The 20,756-nt window shown below is 53.9% G+C and overlaps 1 protein-coding gene across 1 annotated transcript; it reads left to right on the forward strand.

Moving 5' to 3' along the window:
• The first annotated feature begins 2,073 nt into the window (after positions 1 to 2,073).
• MATN1 (matrilin 1) lies at positions 2,074 to 18,387 on the forward strand. The gene is made up of 11 exons (XM_033228878.1): positions 2,074 to 2,128; positions 2,614 to 2,749; positions 4,323 to 4,791; positions 7,196 to 7,418; positions 9,199 to 9,324; positions 9,797 to 10,213; positions 10,803 to 10,955; positions 11,789 to 11,910; positions 12,007 to 12,056; positions 14,231 to 14,337; positions 18,161 to 18,387. The coding sequence occupies exons 1-11, from the start codon at positions 2,074 to 2,076 to the stop codon at positions 18,385 to 18,387; spliced, it is 2,085 nt and encodes a 694-aa protein (XP_033084769.1).
• Positions 18,388 to 20,756: the final 2,369 nt, after the last annotated feature.

The following is a 20,756-nucleotide window of genomic DNA, read 5'->3' on the forward strand; positions in this document are numbered from 1 at the left end:
ATCTCCTCTTCACCACCCCCCGCAGGCCTTGCCCCTGCTACAGAATGCCAAAGCTGCCCTTATTTTTTTTTGGTGGTGGTCGGTGGGGGACCCATCTCTCTTCCTGAAGACTTACCTGTAGTGTGTTTCTACAGCTCTGCTAATGAGCGCAGAAGTGACACAGAGAAGGCGCCTGTGTTCCTCCGAGGAGCCCATAGAACTGCCATTCAGAGGTGGAGTTGAAAGGGCTGTTTCATGGACCAGCTGCTGCCCAGCTAATGGAGCCTTGTGCCCTGAGCCCCGGACACAGCCCTGGCCGTCAGGGGAGTTGTGTGGGGGGAGTGTGCACAGTTGGCGAGGAGACCCCAGTTCACGTTCTCCTCGTTCACCTCCAGCATGGCACGAGGACAGCACTGTACATTTCTCAGCCCTGGTCACCATCGATGGCCCTTGTGTGACCCTGGGTGGTTTATAGGGAAATGGAACCGGTTCGTAGTTAGTTCTTTTCATTCTTTCCTTCATTTGCTCACCAGAGATCCTGTGCCAGGCATCATGCTGGATCCCAGGGATTCACGGGTGACTGAGACAGGCAAGTCTCCTGCTCAGTCTCTCCTCCCTCCTGTGAGGGAGACAGGTTACATCTTTATTACACCAGTTTGGGAAGGGAGAGGTACCACCATTGTCACACCCTGCAGCACCTCCGGAGGAGAATTTGACTTCAAAGTTGTGGCAGAAAAAGGAATCAGCAGCTTCACGTGGTTTTTGGAATTGGGGAGGGCTGTGAATCAGGCACACATAAAATGTAAGAGGAGAAAGTCAGAAGGCGATGCTCTTAACATCCTCCTTCCCTAACACTGGTGCAAAGGCGAGTGAGGCCTGAGCTTTAGGCTTGGCTCTGCCCCTAAACTGGCTGGGTGGCTTCAAGTAAGTCAGTGAACCTCTCTGGGCCTCAGTTTCTCCATCTGACAAATGGGCCAACACACTCAGATCTGCTGACCTCACAGGTTTGTTGGGAGAGCAAAGGAGATAGAGTGATACAGTGAGTAACTGTGCCATGTCAAGGGTGGGCGGGATCATTATAATTATTGCTAAAGAGTGTGGTAGGTGTGAGTTACCTCGGGCAATTGCTGCACCCGGCAATCACTTTTTGTCTGTACATTTCCTTTTATTAAGGACAATTTACACAGAGTGAAGGGCATAGGTCCCAAGTCTTAGGATTCTGCCTCCTGGAGCAATGACAATCCTTTAACCCCATCTCCACTTCTGTCCCCCTCTTGCCCCTTACATGGGGCAGGGAGATCAAGAACGACCATTCCCACTGCACCATGGCAAGCTGAGGCTCAGAGAGGTTAAGTCACCAGCTCCAGGTCACATAGCCAGATAGGAACAGAAGTGGCTTTGAACCTGGATCTCTCAGGTAGCCAAGCCCATGCTCTTTCCGCTCTATCTCATGAGCTACTGGACCCAAATGCAATGAAAGGGATTGTTCCTGGTGATGTCACTTTATTTAGAAAGCTTTATCTTTGCGTTCTCTGTGCTGGGCCTGATGTAGAGTTGAATCCCCTGGCTCACAGGTGAGGTGGGACAAGCAGGGACCCACAGCAGGAAGAGATGGGTATGGAGAAGGCACCTCCATCATGCTGCACTGAGACAGCAGCATGGCTGAGAGCCGGGCCTGGGGCTCTATCCTGGCAATAACGCTTCTTAGCTGTGTTACTTCAGATAAGTTACTTCACCTCTCTGTTCTTTAACAGTAGCTGCTTTACAAAGTTGTCATGAGGATTAACTGAGAAACCACACCTAACTCCTTTGCTCCTTGAATCAACCCTAGGAGGTAGGCACTCTTACCATCCCTAGTTTCCAGATGAGGAATCTGAGACACGAGAGGTGAAGTCACTGGCCCATGGTCACACAGGTGGTTTGCTGGTATAGCAAACCCAGGTAACCTGGCTCCCAAGTCTGTGCTCTTAACCATGGTCTCTACTGCCCTGCCCATACTGAGTGAAGGTACATGTTAGCCCTGACTATGACCTCGAAAGATACTGCAAGGCAGAGAGTTAGCGAGAGGAAAGGATTCTGGGCAGATGGCCCTGCATGTGCGACGGCCTGGAGGCCTTCGAGGAGAATCCAGGGGTAGCTGGAGAGCAGGGTGTGTGCAGAGAGCAGGGCACAGTGAGGCTAGGGAAGGGGAAGTGCATTTAATGAGAAACTTGGGGTTGTGGGTGGGGGGAGGATTTGGGTGTGGGATGAAGGTGCAGGGCAGGGCTGGGCTCAGCTGTGGGACTCAGGTATGCCTGGGCTTGGGGTGGAGCTTCAAGGCAGTGCGGGCTCCAGCCCCCGGAGGAGCCACCCCCCACCCACCTGAGATTTCCCAAATTCCAGCTGCGGCTCTGGTTGCTTCTGCAGGCAAAGGAGCCCTTGTGGTCAGAGGGGCCTCTGGAGCCCAGGCCAGGCACTCCCGCCCTCTCAGGGCACACACACCTCCATTCAGCCCGAGCCCCGCCCCTGGGGGCCTAGGAGCCAGGGCGGGCTGCCCCCACGTCAGTCGTCAGTTGGGGGCCACCTGACCCAGAGGCTGGGCGGGCAGCGAGGTTGATAAGACCTGGACCCCACTGGCCCCCACAACCGTGCCAGCTGCTGCCCGTGCTGCCAGAACTATGAGGGTCCTCTCTGGCACTAGCCTCGTGCTCTGCAGCCTGCTGCTGCTGCTCCAGGCCCCGTGCAGCCCCGGCCTTGCCCCCCAGTCCAGAGGTGAGGGGGCCTGTGTGAGGTGGGGGATACTGAGCGAGTGGGCCCTGACCGTCAGCATTGGGGGTTGGGTACTGATATGGCAGGGAGCAAATGGGATCCAGGATGGGGAAGGGAGCAGGGTGGCAGCAGTGGGCAGTGGGCTGGTGTAGGAGCAGACAGGGACCATGGTGCTGATAAGGGTCAGGCAGGGGTGCTCCTCAGCCCTCAGGGACCATGCATGTGGCAAGGACCTTGGTCTTCCAGGTCTCTGGAGAGCAGAAGCTACTCAGAGCTGGCTGACATCTGGAGCTGCATCAAGCCTAGGGCTGAGTCCATGGCTCTTTGATGAGAGCACACCTGGGATGCCAAGAGCTCTTTCCCCCTTTGTGGGTCCTACCAGCCTTGGGCTCCCTGGGGGCAACACCACCCCCCAGAGTTTCAGGCTTGGGCACTGAGTCCTGGAATGCCCATTCTTCCTGTACAGAGGGAGAAACTGAGGTCAGTGAGGGCCTAAGACCACACAGTGAGACAGCCGCAGAGCCTCTAGCTACTGATCTACTGCTGTACGTTGTGGTCAACTCCCTTTCCCTCTCTGGGTCTCAGTTCACCCATTTGTAGCCTTAGCTCGTAGAGAGCAGGGAGCCAGCTGCATGGTGATGTCTAAGGTCTCCTGAGGAACTCCGATGTCCAGAGCTCCAGTCTAGGGCACTGTGAGTTACTGTGACTTGGGGGTTGGGACGGCCCTGCACGTTTCTCCTTTCCTCTTTGGGATCGGCTCTGCTCAGTTCAGACTCCACATGGGATGAGGAGGGAAGGGCCTTTGTAGTGAGTCCTTCCTGACTGCAGGCCCAGGCCAGTGACAGTGTCATGCAGTAGCCTTATTCTCTCCACTGGACATGTGAGATTACTGAGTCTCAGAAAGGTGCAATGATCTGCCCAGGGCCTGACAGAGTGGCTGAGCCAGGATTTGAACCCAGGCCTGAACTCACTCCGACCCTGCATGCTTCCCAGCACATAGTGCTGCCTTCTTGGGTCTCTGGAGGACACTGCTCCTTGGGGGTGTGTCTTGGGGATGCACCTGATTAGGCTGCTGAAGTGGCCACCCGAAATTCCTGCTCCTTTTCCCTGTCTTCGGCAACCCGCCAGCAGGTGCTGCCAGGCTGAGGGAAACTGGTTTCACTTTGGTGATTTGCTTTGGTGCTCAGATGAAAAAGGCCACGTTGACGGGCACGGCTTTGGCTCTCAAGGCTGCGCCCATGCCCAGAGGGCCCATCCTTGGTGTCCTCCTGCCCAGCTAGAAGAAATAGCTGCCCTTGTTTCTGGCGGCAAGTCTAGGCTGAAACCTAAGTGTGTTTTCAAGGCCACGGGATCCTTTGCCACCCCTGGAATACTCACTGCATGCCCAGCCCTCTGCTGGCTCCTCAGAACATCCCGTAAGGAAGGATTGCCAGCTCACTGCTCAGATGAGGAAACTGAGGCTCAGAGAAGTGAAGCGAATGGCCCAAGGCCAGGCTTGGCCCTCTGTGTTCTCCATGGGCTGAGCCAGGGGCCTTTAACAAGTTGCTTGCTGGTGTCTGCACGTTGACAAAAGGATTCAGCCAGCCCAGCTGAAGTCTGCAGCCTACCGGGCCTGAGGCCTCGCACCTGGATCTAGGAAGCCACATTCTGTGTCTTCAGGCCCAGTCCCTGACCTGTGTCCCCGCTCTCTGCCTTACCCCTCCTGCCCCACCCCCAGGCCATCTCTGCCGGACGCGGCCCACGGACCTGGTGTTTGTTGTCGACAGCTCTCGCAGTGTGCGGCCTGTAGAATTTGAGAAGGTGAAGGTATTCCTGTCCCAGGTTATTGAGTCGCTGGACGTGGGGCCCAATGCCACCCGGGTGGGCATGGTCAACTATGCCAGCACCGTGAAGCAGGAGTTCTCTCTGCGGGCTCACGTTTCCAAGGCTGCCCTGCTGCAGGCTGTGCGCCGCATCCAGCCGCTGTCCACAGGCACCATGACTGGCCTGGCCATCCAGTTCGCCATCACCAAAGCCTTCAGCGATGCAGAGGGTGGTCGTCCCAGGTCCCCTGATATCAGCAAGGTACGTGCACACTGCCCTGCTAGGATGCTGTTGTTTGGAGGCTCCCGCTCAGAGTTACGAGCTTTGCCTGCAGACACTTAATTCCCACGATGCCCCATGAGGTGGCCATTTCATAGCTGGGGAAACAGGGTCAGAGAGGGGTGGTCATTAGACAGAAGTCACCAGCTGCAAGTGACAGAGGTGGGATATGAAGCCACCTTTACCCAACCTTTCCATCCTAGGAGCTCACAATCATTTCAGTTTAGTTGACCTTGGCTCCCCGACCAGTCTGAGCCCCTTGAAGATATTGCAGACAGGCCAGATGCTTACAGGAGGAGTGAAGGTGTGGACTCCGCCACCAGCCTGTCTGGCTTCACGCCCTGCTTCACCATACAAGCTGTGCCACCCTGAGCTAGTGATGTCATCTCACTGGTCCTCAGTTTCCTCACCTGTAAAATGGGAGTAATGATAACACCTTCTCCACGTGCTGCTATAAGGCCTGAGTTCATAAGCATAAGGCACTCAGAACGGTGCCTGGCACCACATAAGCCTCATCATGGCATTTGCTAATTTTAATTTCATAATCCTCTGAGGGCAGGGGCTCGGAAATGGAAAGGTTGTGCGGCCACCTGCGCTGTCAGCGAGGGTTCCAGGCAGAGAGCTGAGCGTTTCCCAGGCCTTGTATCCTCACTGTCATGTTCAGGGCTCAGCACAGAACCTGAGGTTAAGCCAGGTGTCCTCTGTTCCTGCGGCACTTCCCCACCGCAGCCCTCGTTAGCACCAGCCACCACTTCCCTGCCCAGGACCCCAGCCAAGGGGAGGTTTCTCTTTCTTATCCCCCCTTCATACCCCACTCTGTAGCACGCAGTGAATAAATGAGCATGATCCTGTTCAGAGGTGGTATCCCCATTTTACAGATGGTGAAACTGAGGCATAGGGAGCTTAAACAACTTGCTTAGCCAATAAGTGGGAAAAGTGTTCACAGAGACAACAGCATATCATTCCAGACATTACCACCCTTCAAAGAAATGACATATCAGGCAGCCTGTCAGTCTTGAGGCCAACTGCAAGTTTCAGCATGGGGTGCTGCAGACGAAGCTGATGGATGAGGTGGTGGAGAGGGTGACGGAGATGGGGGTGGTGAACTGGGGTGGCGAGGTCCTCCAGCAGGTGACACAGAGGCATTGGGGGAGCTGGTGCCAGACTCCAGGTGTTCAGCCTGGAGTTCGTCTGTGGGAGGACCCAACAAGGTGGACAATCTGAAAGCTGGGTTGTAGGGAGAGTAGGGACTCGAGGAGGCAGTGGGCCTCTGGATGGCAGCTAATAGTCACAGCTAGATTTTCAAAGCCAGGAGCCCAGGCCCCTGGAGAGGAAGAGATTGTGCAAGATCACTCCCCAGGGAGCCCAGGGTAATGACGGTAAAAATAATAGTCGCTCTTTCTGGCTTCTAACCACGAGTCATCTCACTCAACCTCACCACAACCCCTTTCTACAGATGAAGAAACTGAGGCTCAGGAAGGTGACCTGTAGCCTGTGGAGCTGCATTTCTAACCACGGCCTGTCTAAACTGCCTGTCATCAGGACAGGGAGTCAGGGCCTGGGGCTAAGGATGGGACTCAGGAATCAGATGCCGATCCAAGTCAGAAGCAGAGAAGCAGCAAGGGGGCCTGGACGCCTAATCCAGACTGGGCAGAGCTGGGAGCGCCCTAGCCTCAGGGCGGGTGCAGGCAGGGGGTCACGAAGCCGAGTCTCAGAATCCGCCGCCTCTCTTTCCAGGGTACAGACCAGAGGAGCCTAGTGGGAGGGGAGCGGGCAGATTCTTTCCCTCTCTGGAAGGGGCATGTATCATACTGGGGAGTGGAGGAAGAAAAGGGAGGCATCTTCCTTGGGTTGAGTGGCCCTCCCTTCGTTCCCTGGTCCAGGGTCCCGGGGCTTAGAGGCACAAGGACAGCGGGACGGGAAGCGGCGGCCCCATCCCTTAGCCTCGGCTGCCATCTGGTGGCCAAAGTCCAGAACAGCACCATGTGGAGCCACTGGACCCCCGGCCCGGCCTCACGGGGGCACGAGGGGCGTGGCACGGCTCCCACAGCCATCAGTCTGAGGATCCTGCCCTCAGCCACCTCAGTCTGAGGGGAAGGCATGGCCCTGACCTTAGAGGCCCCAGTTTGGCGATGGGGCATCACATCCCTCCGGGCATCTCAGAGCTGCCTGCCCGAGGGAGGCGACGCAGATGGGAAGCCCCTCCGCTACGTCTTTCAGTCAGAGGAAACGGGTCTCCTCTTTGGCCAGCTAGGTCCTCTTCCCCCGGGTGCCTCCTGGCTGTGCGACCCCGGCAGTCTCCCCGCCTCTCCGGGCCTCAGCCTCCTCTCCTAACAGTCCCGTGGGCTTCCCGGAGCCCGCTGTCACACCGCCCCGCGTGTCGCAGGTGGTCATCGTGGTGACAGACGGGAGGCCCCAGGACAGCGTGCAGGACGTGTCTGCGCGGGCCCGGGCCAGCGGCGTCGAGCTGTTCGCCATCGGAGTGGGCCGCGTGGACAAGGCCACGCTGCGGCAGATCGCCAGCGAGCCGCAGGACGAGCACGTCGACTACGTGGAGAGCTACAGCGTCATCGAGAAGCTCTCCAGGAAGTTCCAGGAGGCCTTCTGCGGTGCGCTGGCAGGCTGGGGCGGAGCCAGGGCAGGGCGGAGAAGGGGAGAGCTGCGGGGCGGGGCCAGGGCTGGAGGCGGGACCGAGGGCGAGGCGGGGACGGAGACGGAGTCAGCGCCGGGGCGGGGAAGGGGCGGGGGCAAGGGGGCAGGGGCTGAGGCGGAGAGAGATAGACGGAGAGTGTCAATGTCCGGGTGGGGCGGGGGAAGAGCCGGGGAGGAGGCGGAGGCGGAGGCGGAGAGAGTCAGCGCCAGGGCGGGGAAAGGGTGGGGCCAGGGCAGGGCGGAGACGGAGAGCGCGGCGGGGCGCGGCCAGGGCTGTGGGCAGGGCCAGGGCAGGGGCGGAGACGGAGAGAGTGCCGGGGCGGGGCCGGGGCGGAGGCGGAGGCGGAGACGGAGAGAGTCAGAGTCAGGGGCGGGGCCGGGGCTAAGCGAAACGAGGCCTTGGCAGGCGCGGAGACTGAGCGTCAGCTTTGAGGCGGGCCAAGGCTAGGGGCGGGGCCAGGGAGGAGGAGAAGACAGAAAACTCAGAGTCGGGGGCGGGGCCACATCAGAGGGCGGGGCCTGGCTGGGGCGGTAGCCTATAAAAGGGCGGGGACTGAGTTACACGGGAACATCAGGGCGGGGTCAGGGCTAGGGACAGGGCCTAAGTGGATTGGGGGTGGAACCTGGATTAGACTGAGGTGGTGCCAGCACCAGGGGTGGGGCCGTAGCTGGGGCGAAGCCTGATAACGGAGGAGGGTCTCCAGATCCAGGTGAAGGGAGTTGGGGAGAGGCGATGTTAAGAGCCCTTTTATGGCCGGGCGCGGTGACTCACGCCTGTAATCCCAGCACTTTGAGAGGCCAAGGCAGGCTGATCACGAGGTCAGGAGATCGAGACCATCCTGGCCAACATGGGGAAACCCCGTCTCTACTAAAAATACAAAAAATTAGCCGAGCGTGGTGGCGGACGCCTGTAATCCCAGCTGCTCAGGAGGCTGAGGCAGGAGAATGGCGTGAATCCGGGAGGTGGAGATGGCACCGCTGCACTCCAGCCTGGGTGACAGAGCGAGACTCCATCTCAAAAAAAAATAAAAAAGAAAAGCCCTTTTATGTGGTAGAATCCTGGCAGGGACCAAGGAGGGCCCGGAGCTCAGGAAGGAGAGCTCCCAGAAAACCTACAGATGTTTCTGTGTCGTGAGTTTTGGGTGCCAGAGTTTTCTGTGATGCGGGAGACTCTGAGGGGGTCTGGGCACTGGCAGGAGAAGGTTCAGAGCCCTTCTTGGAGGGGAAGTGTGTGTGGGGGTCTTTGGGATGTGACCTACAGGGGCGGGGTGTCCAGTAGGACTGGATCAGGGTTAGGGCAGGGGCTTTACCCATTTGCAAAATGGATCTAGGAGCATGCACGTTATTCCGAGGATCCAGTGAGATAATGCAAGGTATAACTCTCATTTTATGGTATTTAACAGATATGTGCTGTGTTCATTGTATGCTGTTCTAGGCACTTGGGTGTCTTGATACGGCAGTGAACTAAACAGACTAAAGGCCCTAACCCTTGGCCTTTACCTTTTTAGTGGAACTTTTCATTCTTATCAGCATTATAACCTTCTTCAGATATCTAAGCACTGGTGCAGTGATTCCAGACCTGGGCTGAGAGTCAGGGACCTGGGCCACAGTATGTTGGAGGCCTTAGTTTCCCTGAGTCTGGATGGGGCCTGGTATCCACAGTTAGGGAGGGACAACCTGTCTGTAGTGCCCAAGGCATTGTGATTGTGAGATCTGAGCTACCTCTTGTCCCCGCAGTGGTGTCAGACCTGTGCGCCACAGGGGACCATGACTGTGAGCAGGTGTGCATCAGCTCCCCGGGTTCCTATACCTGTGCCTGCCGTGAGGGCTTCACTCTGAACAGCGACGGCAAGACCTGCAATGGTCAGTGGGGTGGACACAGGCTCGCCCTGGAGAGGGTGTGGAGGGGCGGTGATGGGGCCTCAGCAACTCCCCAGGAAACCCATTCGAGCCTCCCTGCACCTTACCTCTGAACCAATCTTCAAAGCAGACAGACGCCTTTTAGAATTTGGTATCTGCAGAAGTTCTCGCCTGACTTCTGTCCCTGTTTTCAACACAATAGGTGGTGGGTTTAGTGTGGTAGAAGGACTCACATAGTCTCAAAATCAAATCCTGGTGCTACCACTTCTGAGCTGTGTGATCTCACAGCTGTTGGAGTTTCAGTTTCCAATACTGTACAGTGGGACCCGTCATCTTGGCTTTATAGAGGCAGTTCTGAGGGCACAATGGAATGATCCTCAGCACAGAGCTTGGTGTGTGATGGGTACCCAGCCAGGGATCAGGATGGATGACTATGTCCCTCAGCTTCATCCCCTTGCCTTCCTGCTCTCCCCAGTCTGCAGTGGTGGTGGTGGCAGCTCGGCCACTGACCTGGTCTTCCTCATTGATGGATCCAAGAGTGTGAGGCCAGAGAACTTTGAGCTGGTAAAGAAGTTCATCAATCAGATCGTGGATACGCTGGATGTGTCAGACAAGCTGGCCCAAGTGGGGCTGGTGCAGTACTCAAGTTCTGTGCGCCAGGAGTTCCCCCTGGGTCGCTTCCACACCAAGAAGGACATCAAGGCGGCTGTACGGAATATGTCCTACATGGAGAAGGGCACAATGACTGGGGCTGCTCTCAAGTACCTCATTGACAATTCCTTCACTGTGTCCAGTGGGGCTAGGCCTGGGGCCCAGAAGGTGGGCATTGTCTTCACTGATGGCCGGAGCCAGGACTACATTAATGATGCTGCCAAGAAGGCCAAAGACCTCGGTAGGTGTTGCCTGCCTGGACCTTGGACACCACTGATATCCAGGGGTACACACGGGTACAGCCCAACTGTAGTTTATCTTGTTGTCTTCTGTTTAGTGCCTTAAACCCAGGTGGGTTTGAATGAGTAGGATTGGTTAGTCCAATTCTCTCTTATACCAATGACAAAACTGAGGCCCCAGAAAAGTAAGATGGTCCTTTTGTAAGTGAAGCTGGGAACTTTTCCAGCTGGATATTCCCAAAAACACATCAAATGTTGGAAGGCAACTGTACTTTGGAACAAGCCCGAATCTCAGTTTTGCAACCTATTAAATGAGGAAAAAATAACCACCAGATGGATGATTATTAGGGTTAAATGAAGCTTGCTGTACAAAGCTTCCAGTATGGGAAGTCACTATAGGGTCTGACGCAGAGTAGAACCTCAGGAAATGCTGATTTGCTCATTGTCCTCGTTCCAGGCATTGTGCTTGCAATTCCAGCAGCTGCCAGCAGGAGGTGTCTGGTGTTGGCTGTCTAAGCCTTCCCCAGGAGGCTCAGCCATATGGTTGCCCGTCCCCATGTCCAGCCTTACTTCTCTTGTTTCTCCTGGCAGGCTTTAAGATGTTTGCTGTGGGTGTGGGCAATGCTGTGGAGGATGAGCTGAGGGAAATAGCCTCGGAGCCTGTGGCAGAGCACTACTTCTACACGGCTGACTTCAAGACCATCAACCAGATAGGCAAGAAGTTGCAGAAGAAGATCTGTGTGGGTGAGTGAGGCCGGGGCTGGCATTGATGGAATGTGCAGGTGGGGCACTGTGGGAGTGGAGCCATCCTGGAACTCAGTGTGGGTGGGGAAAAGCAGGGGCTGAGGTGGCACCAGGAATTGGCAAAACCAGAAGGTGGGCTGGTGAGTACAGCTCTTACTACCAGCAAACGTGTTGAATGCTCATTACGTGGCTGGCACTGTTCTCAGTGCTCTCCGGATATTAAATCATCAGATCCTATCTGGTAAGAATGTCATTACCCCCATTTTATAGATGGGATAAACAAGGCCAAAGGGGCGGAACAACTGTTAATAGCTGGGAGAGCCAGGATTTGAACATTACTGCCTCTCTGGTCCTCCCTGGTGACCTCACCAGCTGGTTCTTAGTGGTAAGGCGTGTGGGCTTCAGAGCCAGGCATGCCTGGGCCTTTGTCTTTGCTCTGACACTGTTGGCCATGGACAAGTTGTTTCACTTCTTGAATTCTTCACTTGTAAGATGGGATTAATGATTTCAAACCGAAAGGGCTGGGGTGAACTCACTGAGGTGACATAGAGATCCCTAATAGTGTTCTTCATGCAGCAGGTACAGGGATGCTGTTGTAGTTCACTCTTAGGGCTCCAAGGGACCAGGAAGACATTCAGGGGTCACCCCTCCATCACTCCTAAGGGTGCTGTCTCAAGGACTGTCTATGTCTTTCTGCCTCCTCAGGTGCCCTGAGCCCCTCACTCCCCCAAGACTCGTGAGTCCTGGCCCTGGGCAGTGACCGTCCCCCCTCCCCCTGGGCAGTCACTCAACAGTGATTTTCTTTCTCTTTTCCTCCTCCCTGTCCCCTACAGAGGAAGACCCATGTGCCTGTGAGTCCCTGGTGAAATTCCAGGCCAAAGTGGAGGGGCTGCTGCAGGCCCTGACCAGGAAACATATCCCTTCCCAGAGGTGGCTGGGGCCGGGGAGGGGTGCAGGGCAGTGTTGGGGGAGGCAGGGGCATGGTCCAAGTGTAGTCGATTGGGAAGCCTTCTCTTGGCCTACTTTCTGCTGATGGGCTGCATTCTGGCAGAATAGGCTGAAGATAGTGCAGACCCTGTCGAAAGCGGAGACTCCTAGAGGGTAAATAGAGAAATTGAAGCAGAAACCAGGATCTAGGGACTGGACACACACCAAAGTCCTGGACATGCTCTGAAGAACATGCAGCTCGTGGACACCCCATTTCTCAGGCTCATGGTGACGTGCCTGACCCCAGTACCCACTCAGAGGTGGGGCTGGGCCCCAGACAGTTCCCCTGGCTCAGCCAGGACTAGGTGGGGGACCCAGCAGGGCTAAACCTGCAACTGAGCAGGGCTGGGCACTCAGGGCTCACAGTAACTGGCTGTGTTTTTTGGAAAGCACCATTACAAGGACAGTGGATGGATAAGTTCTGACAGAAGGGAGAATGCATGCTGTAGTGGGGTGTTGCAGGGGCCTGAGTACAGGGCCACACCTATCCCTGCCCTGCTCTGGCCAACCTGCTCGTCTCCTTAACTCTGAGTCCACTGGAAGCTGTGAGTAAGCGACTGGCCATCCTGGAGAACACAGTCGTCTAAGGCTGCCTGTCACCACTGTGGCCTCTCCAAGCATCCTGCGCGTGTCCCCTGTAGCTTTGCCATTTTAGTGAGGGAAGCCAGCCTGGGAGTAGGAGGGGGCGTGTCTGGGTATGCCTGTTGGGAGTGTGTAACAGCGTTTGGGAGCTTGTGTGTGTATGTGTGCGTGTGTGTGTGCGTGTACACGTGTCCCTGAGGGTGGGCATGAGTGTGGAAGCCAGAATGCGAGTGTGAGGGTGATAATACAGGGGTGAGTGTGAGAGAGACTGCGTTTGCATTTTTATAATCAAAAGCTTAATATATTCCCATTTTTTTTTTAGTTAACCCTTTCTTGATTCTGAGTGATGTGAATTTCTTTACTGATTTCTCTATTCTCCGGTGAGAAACAATTAAATGTGATTTAACTTAAGCACTGGATGGGGCTGGAGGCAGTGTGGTTATTTGGGGACCAGGGCAAAGGATGGATGAAGATGTGGTGGGAGGCGATGGTTGGAAGGATGGTAACAGTGGTGGTGACAGTGATGACAGTGACCACACCAAAACCAGCTGGTGTGTGTCCTGCCTTTTCAGTTACATATTCATTTACTTGACCTCATTTCACTTCCAGTAACCCTACCCAGAAAAGACTCAAATTATCCCCATTACAAATGGGAAAGCTGAGAGTCTAAATGATAAAATGACTTGCTCAGCAGTGGGTTGATTGGAGAGACAGGACTTGAATCTAGGACTGAAGAACATCAAAAGAAAAAGACGTCAGAGAAAAAGGGAAATGACACCAGATAGGACTCATTTGTTCATTCATTCATTCGTTCACTCATTCGTTCAGGTATCACGTACTTACAGGGCAGTTGGGCGGGGGATGGTGGCATATGAGACAGACGTAGTTCCTGCCCTAAGGGACTTACAGGTGAGCAGGGTGCTCATGTCACCCCCACCCCAGCTAGAGGAAAAGAGAGTGGGTTTAGGTTGTACCAGGGGTTTGTGCCTCCTCTTGATACCTGGGAGCCCACGGGATGAGTGTGTGCGTGAGATGATGGGAAGGGCTCCAGCCTGGGCCTGGGCTGCCCTAGGTGCTTCTCCACTCCAGCCCCCGACACGCCCTGTTGGAGTTGTTTGTTTCCTGTGCACAGGCGGCATCACCCCCAACCGAAAATCCCCAACACAGATGGCAGCAGCTCCGCCTCAGAGACTGCATAAGAGAAAGACTCCTGGCCCTGTGTTCCCCTTCCTCCAGCCCTACGCGGGGTCTGCAGGCCACACCCGGAGATCTTGGCCACTTCCCCCAGGCCCCTATTGGACCGACCCCTCTGGAATCTCCATCTCTATCCTCTCAGAGGGGCAACTTTGGTGATTTTCTGAACCTATTCTTGTTTAATGGGGCATTTTTAGTGTTACTACTAGATTCACACTTAAGAGCATGTCTAAAAGGCTTTTACAAGAAGCTCAGACCACACCGAAAGATCTTCCTCAGAGGCTATTCATAGAGGCAGAATAACCACACGAACAGTACCCAAGAGCCACATCAGTACAACAGCACAACTACACAAGAGCGATTTCACCGGAACACAGCCACCCTCGCCCCTGTGACCTGACTCCACCTCCTACACGGTTCACCAAGCCCTTTCTCTCTGCCTGTCCCTGGGGTAGGAGTGACTGCCCATTCTTCCTTTCTTCTGAGATTATCCACTCCCTCTCCCCACACAGGTGGGGTGGGGGAAAGGCAACCATGTTGATACGGACTGAGAAGGCTCAGCAGTGTGTCCCCAAGGACGAGGAGGGGGTCATTAGCAGACACCATGGCCTGGGAGCTGGTGAGCAGAAGCAACAGATGTCCCTGATGAGTGGAGGCAGAGATGGGGTGGAAGCCCTGCCTGGGAACAGGACCTCGTTCTTCCCTGCCCGGCGGGTGGAGTAGTGGCAGGACCTTGTCACCAGGCTCTGAGGAAGGCAGGGACCAGCTTCTTGGGGTCTTTCAATCCCAAACTCTTGCCCGTAACTCGTCGCAGTTCTCCCCACGGCCACTCCAGGTCCTCTTGAAATCCGTCCTCTCCATGGATTTCCTACACCCCTCTCTGCTCTAGGTTTGATTAACAGAAGGTTGTAAACGAAAACCAGCATCTCCCTCGGGCAGCCTGGTCTACTGACAGATGGCAAGTTACTTTGTAACCTGTAATTTTGTTTTTTTGAATTTTGTATAAATAAACAGGACTAAACTAATTAGGATTGTTCTTTTCTTTCTTTCCTCAGGCCTTGGGCTATAATGGGAGTCTCTTGGCCCTGTAGTGCATTGGTTACCAGGTTTCAATAAGGGGTTTGTCTTTGCAATTACAGTTCATTAATGGATTTACAAGGGAGAGAAGATGGCACAGTCCGCTAAGGGGATTGTTTTGCATTTCTCCTCTTTTAATTACATGGTTTTCTCCTGGACCAGTGCTCTTTGAAAAAAGGGGGCGGGGGTGAAGAGTCCCAGTGCTCCATCTGTTCCAGATGTGAATGCAATTAATCCAGGAATAGACAGGAGCTGCTCAGGGCCTTCCTGATACCTTCAGCTGGGCCTGCATCCTCTTCAGAGCCGTCTGTGAGCCCGGGGGTTGGGGCATCCTCCTACTCAACCCTGGTTGGCATCAAAGTATGTTGACAAGGGGAGGGGACTACTCTGCTCTTGGGGGCGTGGCAACTTTGGAGTATTTGGGGTCAGAATCAAGTTTGGGTCACCTATTGAGTTACCATTTTTGGATGATTATGTGCCGGGTGATATATATATATACACAATTTCCAATTCGTACTTCTCAGTGATCCTTTTAATAAACTTGTTTCACAGATGGGGACACCAGGGCTGCCCGATGTAAAGTGTCACGTGGACAGGAAGTGGCTGGGCTGAGATTTAAACCCTGAAGTCTCTGCCTTCCAGATCAGGGCTCTTTCCAGAACATGACCTCTCCGAGGTTCAGGCTTACTATGGTGAAAGGGGGCCCTATTCCTTTCTCCACAGGTTGGGGCCATCACTGGTTAACTGGCCTTCCTGCCTTTGGGCTCTTGTTCTTTAGTCCACTCTGCACACTGATACCAGAGTGATGATCTTACCGTGCCCATCTGATCAGAACCTCTGCTCAGGAACCTTCTTTGGCTCCCTACTGCCTCCTGAATAAAATTCAAACATAGCCTGACACCTTAAGTGCTGTATGGTCTGGCTGCTGTTTACTTCCGTCTCACTTCATCTTACTGTGATCTCACAGAGGGTGCATTCTAGAAACGTAGAACTATATGACGTTGCCATCAATACTCCCATTGTGGAGATGGAGAGACAGGCGCAGAGAGCTAAAGTCACTTGTGCAAGATAGAACTCCCAGGGCTGGAGGTCCTGAAAGGGTGACACTTTCTAGGCTGTGAAACAGGGTGAGGACTAGGGTAAGGGGGTATAGATATCTCTCCACTTGGGTCTTGCTCACCCCATGGTGCTCTAAGAGTCCCAGGCATTGCCATGAAAGTCAGATTGAGAAGCCTCAGGTGGTTTTTTAATTCTCCAAATGCTTCCTGAGAACCTGCTGTGTGCAGGGCACAAGACACGTGCTGACGACAGGGAGACACTGATCAACTAGTTACTATCCTTGATCTCAAGAGGCTTCCAGTCTATTTAATGCAACAGATAGGACTGGAACACCTGAGCAATGATAGTAATAAAACGACAGCCTCCCTTTATTGATGGCAAATATTGCACTGGGTGCACATTGCTGTTCTTGCTCCCTGAGGAGTAACAAGTTTGGAAAGGTCAGATAGACTGTCCCAAACTGCACAGCAAGAAGCTGCTCAAACAGGATTTGAACCGAGGATTGTTGTGTTTCAGAGGCTGAACCCCGTCTTCTGCGGTGAGCTTCCCCTGCTTGTGATTAGGATGGGGGAAGGGCTGATGAGCAAGGGACAGGGTAAGACACAAATGGGGGAAGATGCCAGAAAGAGTTGGAGATGTCGAGGCCAAATGCAGTTACCAGTAATTAAGTGCCAGTGTTTATTGAGCACCTACTATGTGCCAGGCACCGCTTTGGGTACTTTTCATAGACTAGACCTCCATTTGATTACTTCTCACTGTGATCCTATGAAGGACTTACTATTTACTATTCCATTTTACCGATGAGGAAACTGAGGCATGGAGGGTTTCAGTAGCATGTCAGTGTGCCCCATCTAGTGAGTGATAGAACTGGGACTAAACAGATCTCACAGACTCCTGAGTCAGGTGCTCTCAACCACAGTGCTAACTGAGCTGACATCATACAGCCATGCATTGACAACTGGATATGATGTTAAAAAGGAATAATGGTGTAATTGCATGTGAAAGCAGGGACCAAAAGTAAATCATTCATTGATTTACTCATCCAACAGTGATTTACTGAGCACCTGCTCTGTGCCAGGCACTGGCTTAGGCCCCGGGGCCCCAGCAACGAGCAGGTTGTCTGTTTCTGCAATCATGACCCTGCTTTCTCACAGGAGCCTGACTAGGAAGGAAGGGGCAAAGGAAGTGTGGGAGCATTGCAGACACAACTGTGCTGAGGAACAACATACAATGAAGTCGTATTTGTCACAGGGGTGGGGTGGTGGTGGGGGTGGTGCCCTGGCCTTCGCCCTGGGGGAGCCCAGTGTGAACATGGCCCAGGTCTCTGGTTTCAGACTTGATTCTGAGCTTGTGCACAGTGTGGGGTGTGGCCTGGAGTCAGTGAGGTGGACATTCCTACACAGCCATGATGGCAAAGACCGGCGTGCTATTTAACAGTTCACAAGCACAAGGTGAAGCCAGTATGGCTACCAGCCCCGTTTTACAGATGACACACAGGCTTGGAGACGGGAAGAGACTCACCTGAGTCATGGCATAGTGGAACTGGGATTTGAAGCCGAGCCTGTTGGACTCCGAAGTTCACCCTTTACTGTGCCTTGGCTGATGCTTTCTGAGCCTGTTTGACCATCTGTGAAATGGACCCCCCTGCGATCCGGGCCCGCCAGCCGCCGCCACGCCCCGCCCCCCAGCCACCACCACGCCCCCCCCTGTATTGGGAGTCATATCATACTCTTCCCCCTGAATATTAATTACAGTATCCCAGGAGTGTGTCTACTCCCAGCAATATTGCCTGTCTCATCCTCCCCTCTCGTGCGGAAATTTGAAGCAATATCACTGGGTGCGTGTACACCTTTTGTGATGTTTAGAGTAATATCATCCTCTCCCAGGTGGATATCAGGAACAAGTCTATTAATTATTAATATTAATAAATATAATAAATATTAATACTAATAATCGATATTAATGATCACAATAAACTTCGTAAAATTGATAGTGAATTAAAATGTTAATGATTTGGAATGGTAATTAATATTAATAGCACCATTAATAATCAAATAATGATATCCGCAATGAATGTTACTTAAATCAATACAAAGTGATGCTGGTAAGAAAATAATGATTAGTATTAGGGACTAATAATATTGTTCAATGACATTAATATTAATAATTAATACTAAATGTGCATAATCAGGTACTTAAAATAATTCTCCAAAATTAACAATGGTATCCTATTATTAGTACCACTGATAATTATTAAAATCGATCATTGATGTGTAATAACCATATTATTACTCCTAATATCATAGGCAATGTACACCTACCTGTGGGCCCCCAGCAGCTGCCACGCCCCGCCCCCCGGTGGCTGCGGCACCTGATCGCCGGTGGGACCCACCCCCCGCGATCCGGGCCCCCAGCAGCCGCCACGCCACGCCCCCCGGTGGCTGGGGCACCTGATCGCCGGTGGGACCCACCCCCCGCGATCCGGGCCCCCAGCAGCCGCCACGCCACGCCCCCCAGTGGCTGGGGCACCTGATCGCCGGTGGGACCCACCCCCCGCGATCCGGGCCCCCAGCAGCCGCCACGCCCCGCCCCCCGGCTCATTAAACCCAGATTTCAGCCTATTAGTAGACCCACGGGGAGGGGCTTGAATTTACCAAGCATTAGGCAGTTGCTGTCTTTTAATTAAAAAATAATGATGACAAGCTCATGTCATGTCTGGTCCCTCCCTAAGAAAGATTTTCTGATTTCCCATGTCAGACATTTCCATGGAAAAACCAAGTGTTTATGTCAGGACACACACAAAAAATCCCTGAATGTCTGGAAACAAGAAGTCTTCCCTGCTTGGCTCCTCTGGTGCCAACCCCTCAAACACTTTCTCCCTCCCTTTATCTAACTGCTGCCTTGAAGGTGTCGGTGAGATTTTATGCCTGTGTGAGGATGTGGTCACCGCCGACCAGAGTCTAAAGGAGCCCCACTCCATCTCACCACACTATTCACTCATCCCTCTGTACTCCACCCGTGCAGCCACTCGCCCAGCAGCTGAGGTCACTGTGCTAGGGGCGAGGCATCCACAGACGCCCAAGGCAAGGTCTTTGGCCTTTGGGAGCTCACAGTCTAAGATGCCAAGAGCCATGATAGCCAAGTGCCCAGGGTACCCTGGAGGCAGAGAGGAGGGTGAGTGTGTCCAGGACAGTCTCCCAGGAGAGGCACTGTGGAAGGAATGACCACTGAGCTGGCTCCTGAGGATGAGTGGAGGGAAGAGAGGGAAGGGGACTTCGAATCGAAGGGACTGTCCATGCAAAGGAACTGAGGCACACGAGACAGGAGGGTGTGGAGGAAGCGCTGCCGGAGCCCAAGGGGCAGGGTGCCAGGGAGGCACACGGAGCTCTGCATGCACAAGGCTTAAGCTGGACAGTCAGGCAATGCCAACCCCCTGACCTTGCTGTTCTTAAGTTGCGCTCAGCCCCAGAACCTGGTGGGATTAGAGAGGAAGCAAACTCGTATTTGGTTTCTCTAGCAAGATTATGAATTATCTTCTTGCATTTCCATTTCATGCCCAGTTCTGGGCCTGAAGCTCCCCACAAATTCCCTCCTTACTCCTAGTAGCCACACAGTGGCTACTTCAGGAGTGGGGGGACTTCAGGAGGTGGGCGGAGCATCTGTGACTCAGGAAGGGGAGTGACATACTAAAATTCAAGGCTAACGAGAGAGCTGAGCCAGAAGCATGTCCCAGGCCCTCTCCACACACTGCACGTTCCCTAGACTCCATCCTTCACCTTGGACGCACTTTGGGGCAGGACTCCCATAGGGACATGCTGTGCGCAGCCCCTTACAGTGCTGAACTCCCATCCAGACTGCCTCCGCCTTCCTCTAGGTGGATCTCTAGGGAGAAGGAATCAGGCTGTTGCAGAGGCAGGCACAGAAGCCATATCGCCCCAGCCAGCAGGTGCAGTCTCCACCACCTAGAAGGACAGGCAGGCGTGGTCCCTTGAGAAGCCCTTTCCAGAGAGAATCCTTCCCAACTGAAAAACGCCCCTGACCACTTTTCGGAGCAGATCTCATTCTGGCCCGTCTCCCTCAAGGTGCAGTCCTGAGAACTAACCGGGGACTGCAAGGGAGACTGCAGGAGCAAACCCCCAGCAACTGGGGGCAAACCAATTCAGCAGGAGCGGCAGCGCCAACGCTGCAAGGGCTGGTTTGCAAGGAGGGTCCCTGCTGCTAAAATCTCCTGTCTCTTCCACACAGGGGTTCCCCCATGGAGGATGCAGCCCTACAGAGAATGGCTGTACCTCAGGGCCAACACCCACACAGATCATGGATTCTTTGTTCATGGGCCACAGAGACACTAAGGGGAGAAACCGAGGGTACCCAGCCACACCGAGGGGTACTGACCCACAGAGCAGAAGCCAGGAGAAGTGTGAAGCAGTCCGGTCAGAGCGGGAAGGGTGGAGCCTGGGTGCCGCCCTTGCCTCTCTGAAAACATGCAGGAAAGCGCTCAGGGCATAGCACACGCCTCCGCAGTTCTCAGTAACTCTCAGTCTCCATTGAGCCTGAGTTAAAGAACGTCTCGGTGTTGTTATCTAAAGATCCCTAAAACTGGTGCTCCCTACTCGACCATTATAATCAAGATTTCTGGATTCCAGGGCGGGTGAAACTCAATCAACCGTTCTCCTCCCTTTCATTTTAAATCCATTGCCATTGCTGTTTCACACAAGACAGACGTAGTCAAGAGCCTGGGCCCTAGAGTCAAATGGTATATATTAAAATCTCATCACATCCTCGCTGTGTGACCTTTGTCAAGTTACTTAACGTCCCTGAGTCTGTTTCCCTCATATATAAAAGAAAGGTTAATAATAATCCTATGTCAAAACACTTAGAATAGCTCTCACTATAACATGGCAA

Source organism: Trachypithecus francoisi, unplaced genomic scaffold (assembly GCF_009764315.1).
Source record: "Trachypithecus francoisi isolate TF-2019V2 unplaced genomic scaffold, Tfra_2.0 Lachesis_group12, whole genome shotgun sequence".
In the NCBI taxonomy this organism is placed as follows: domain Eukaryota; kingdom Metazoa; phylum Chordata; class Mammalia; order Primates; family Cercopithecidae; genus Trachypithecus; species Trachypithecus francoisi.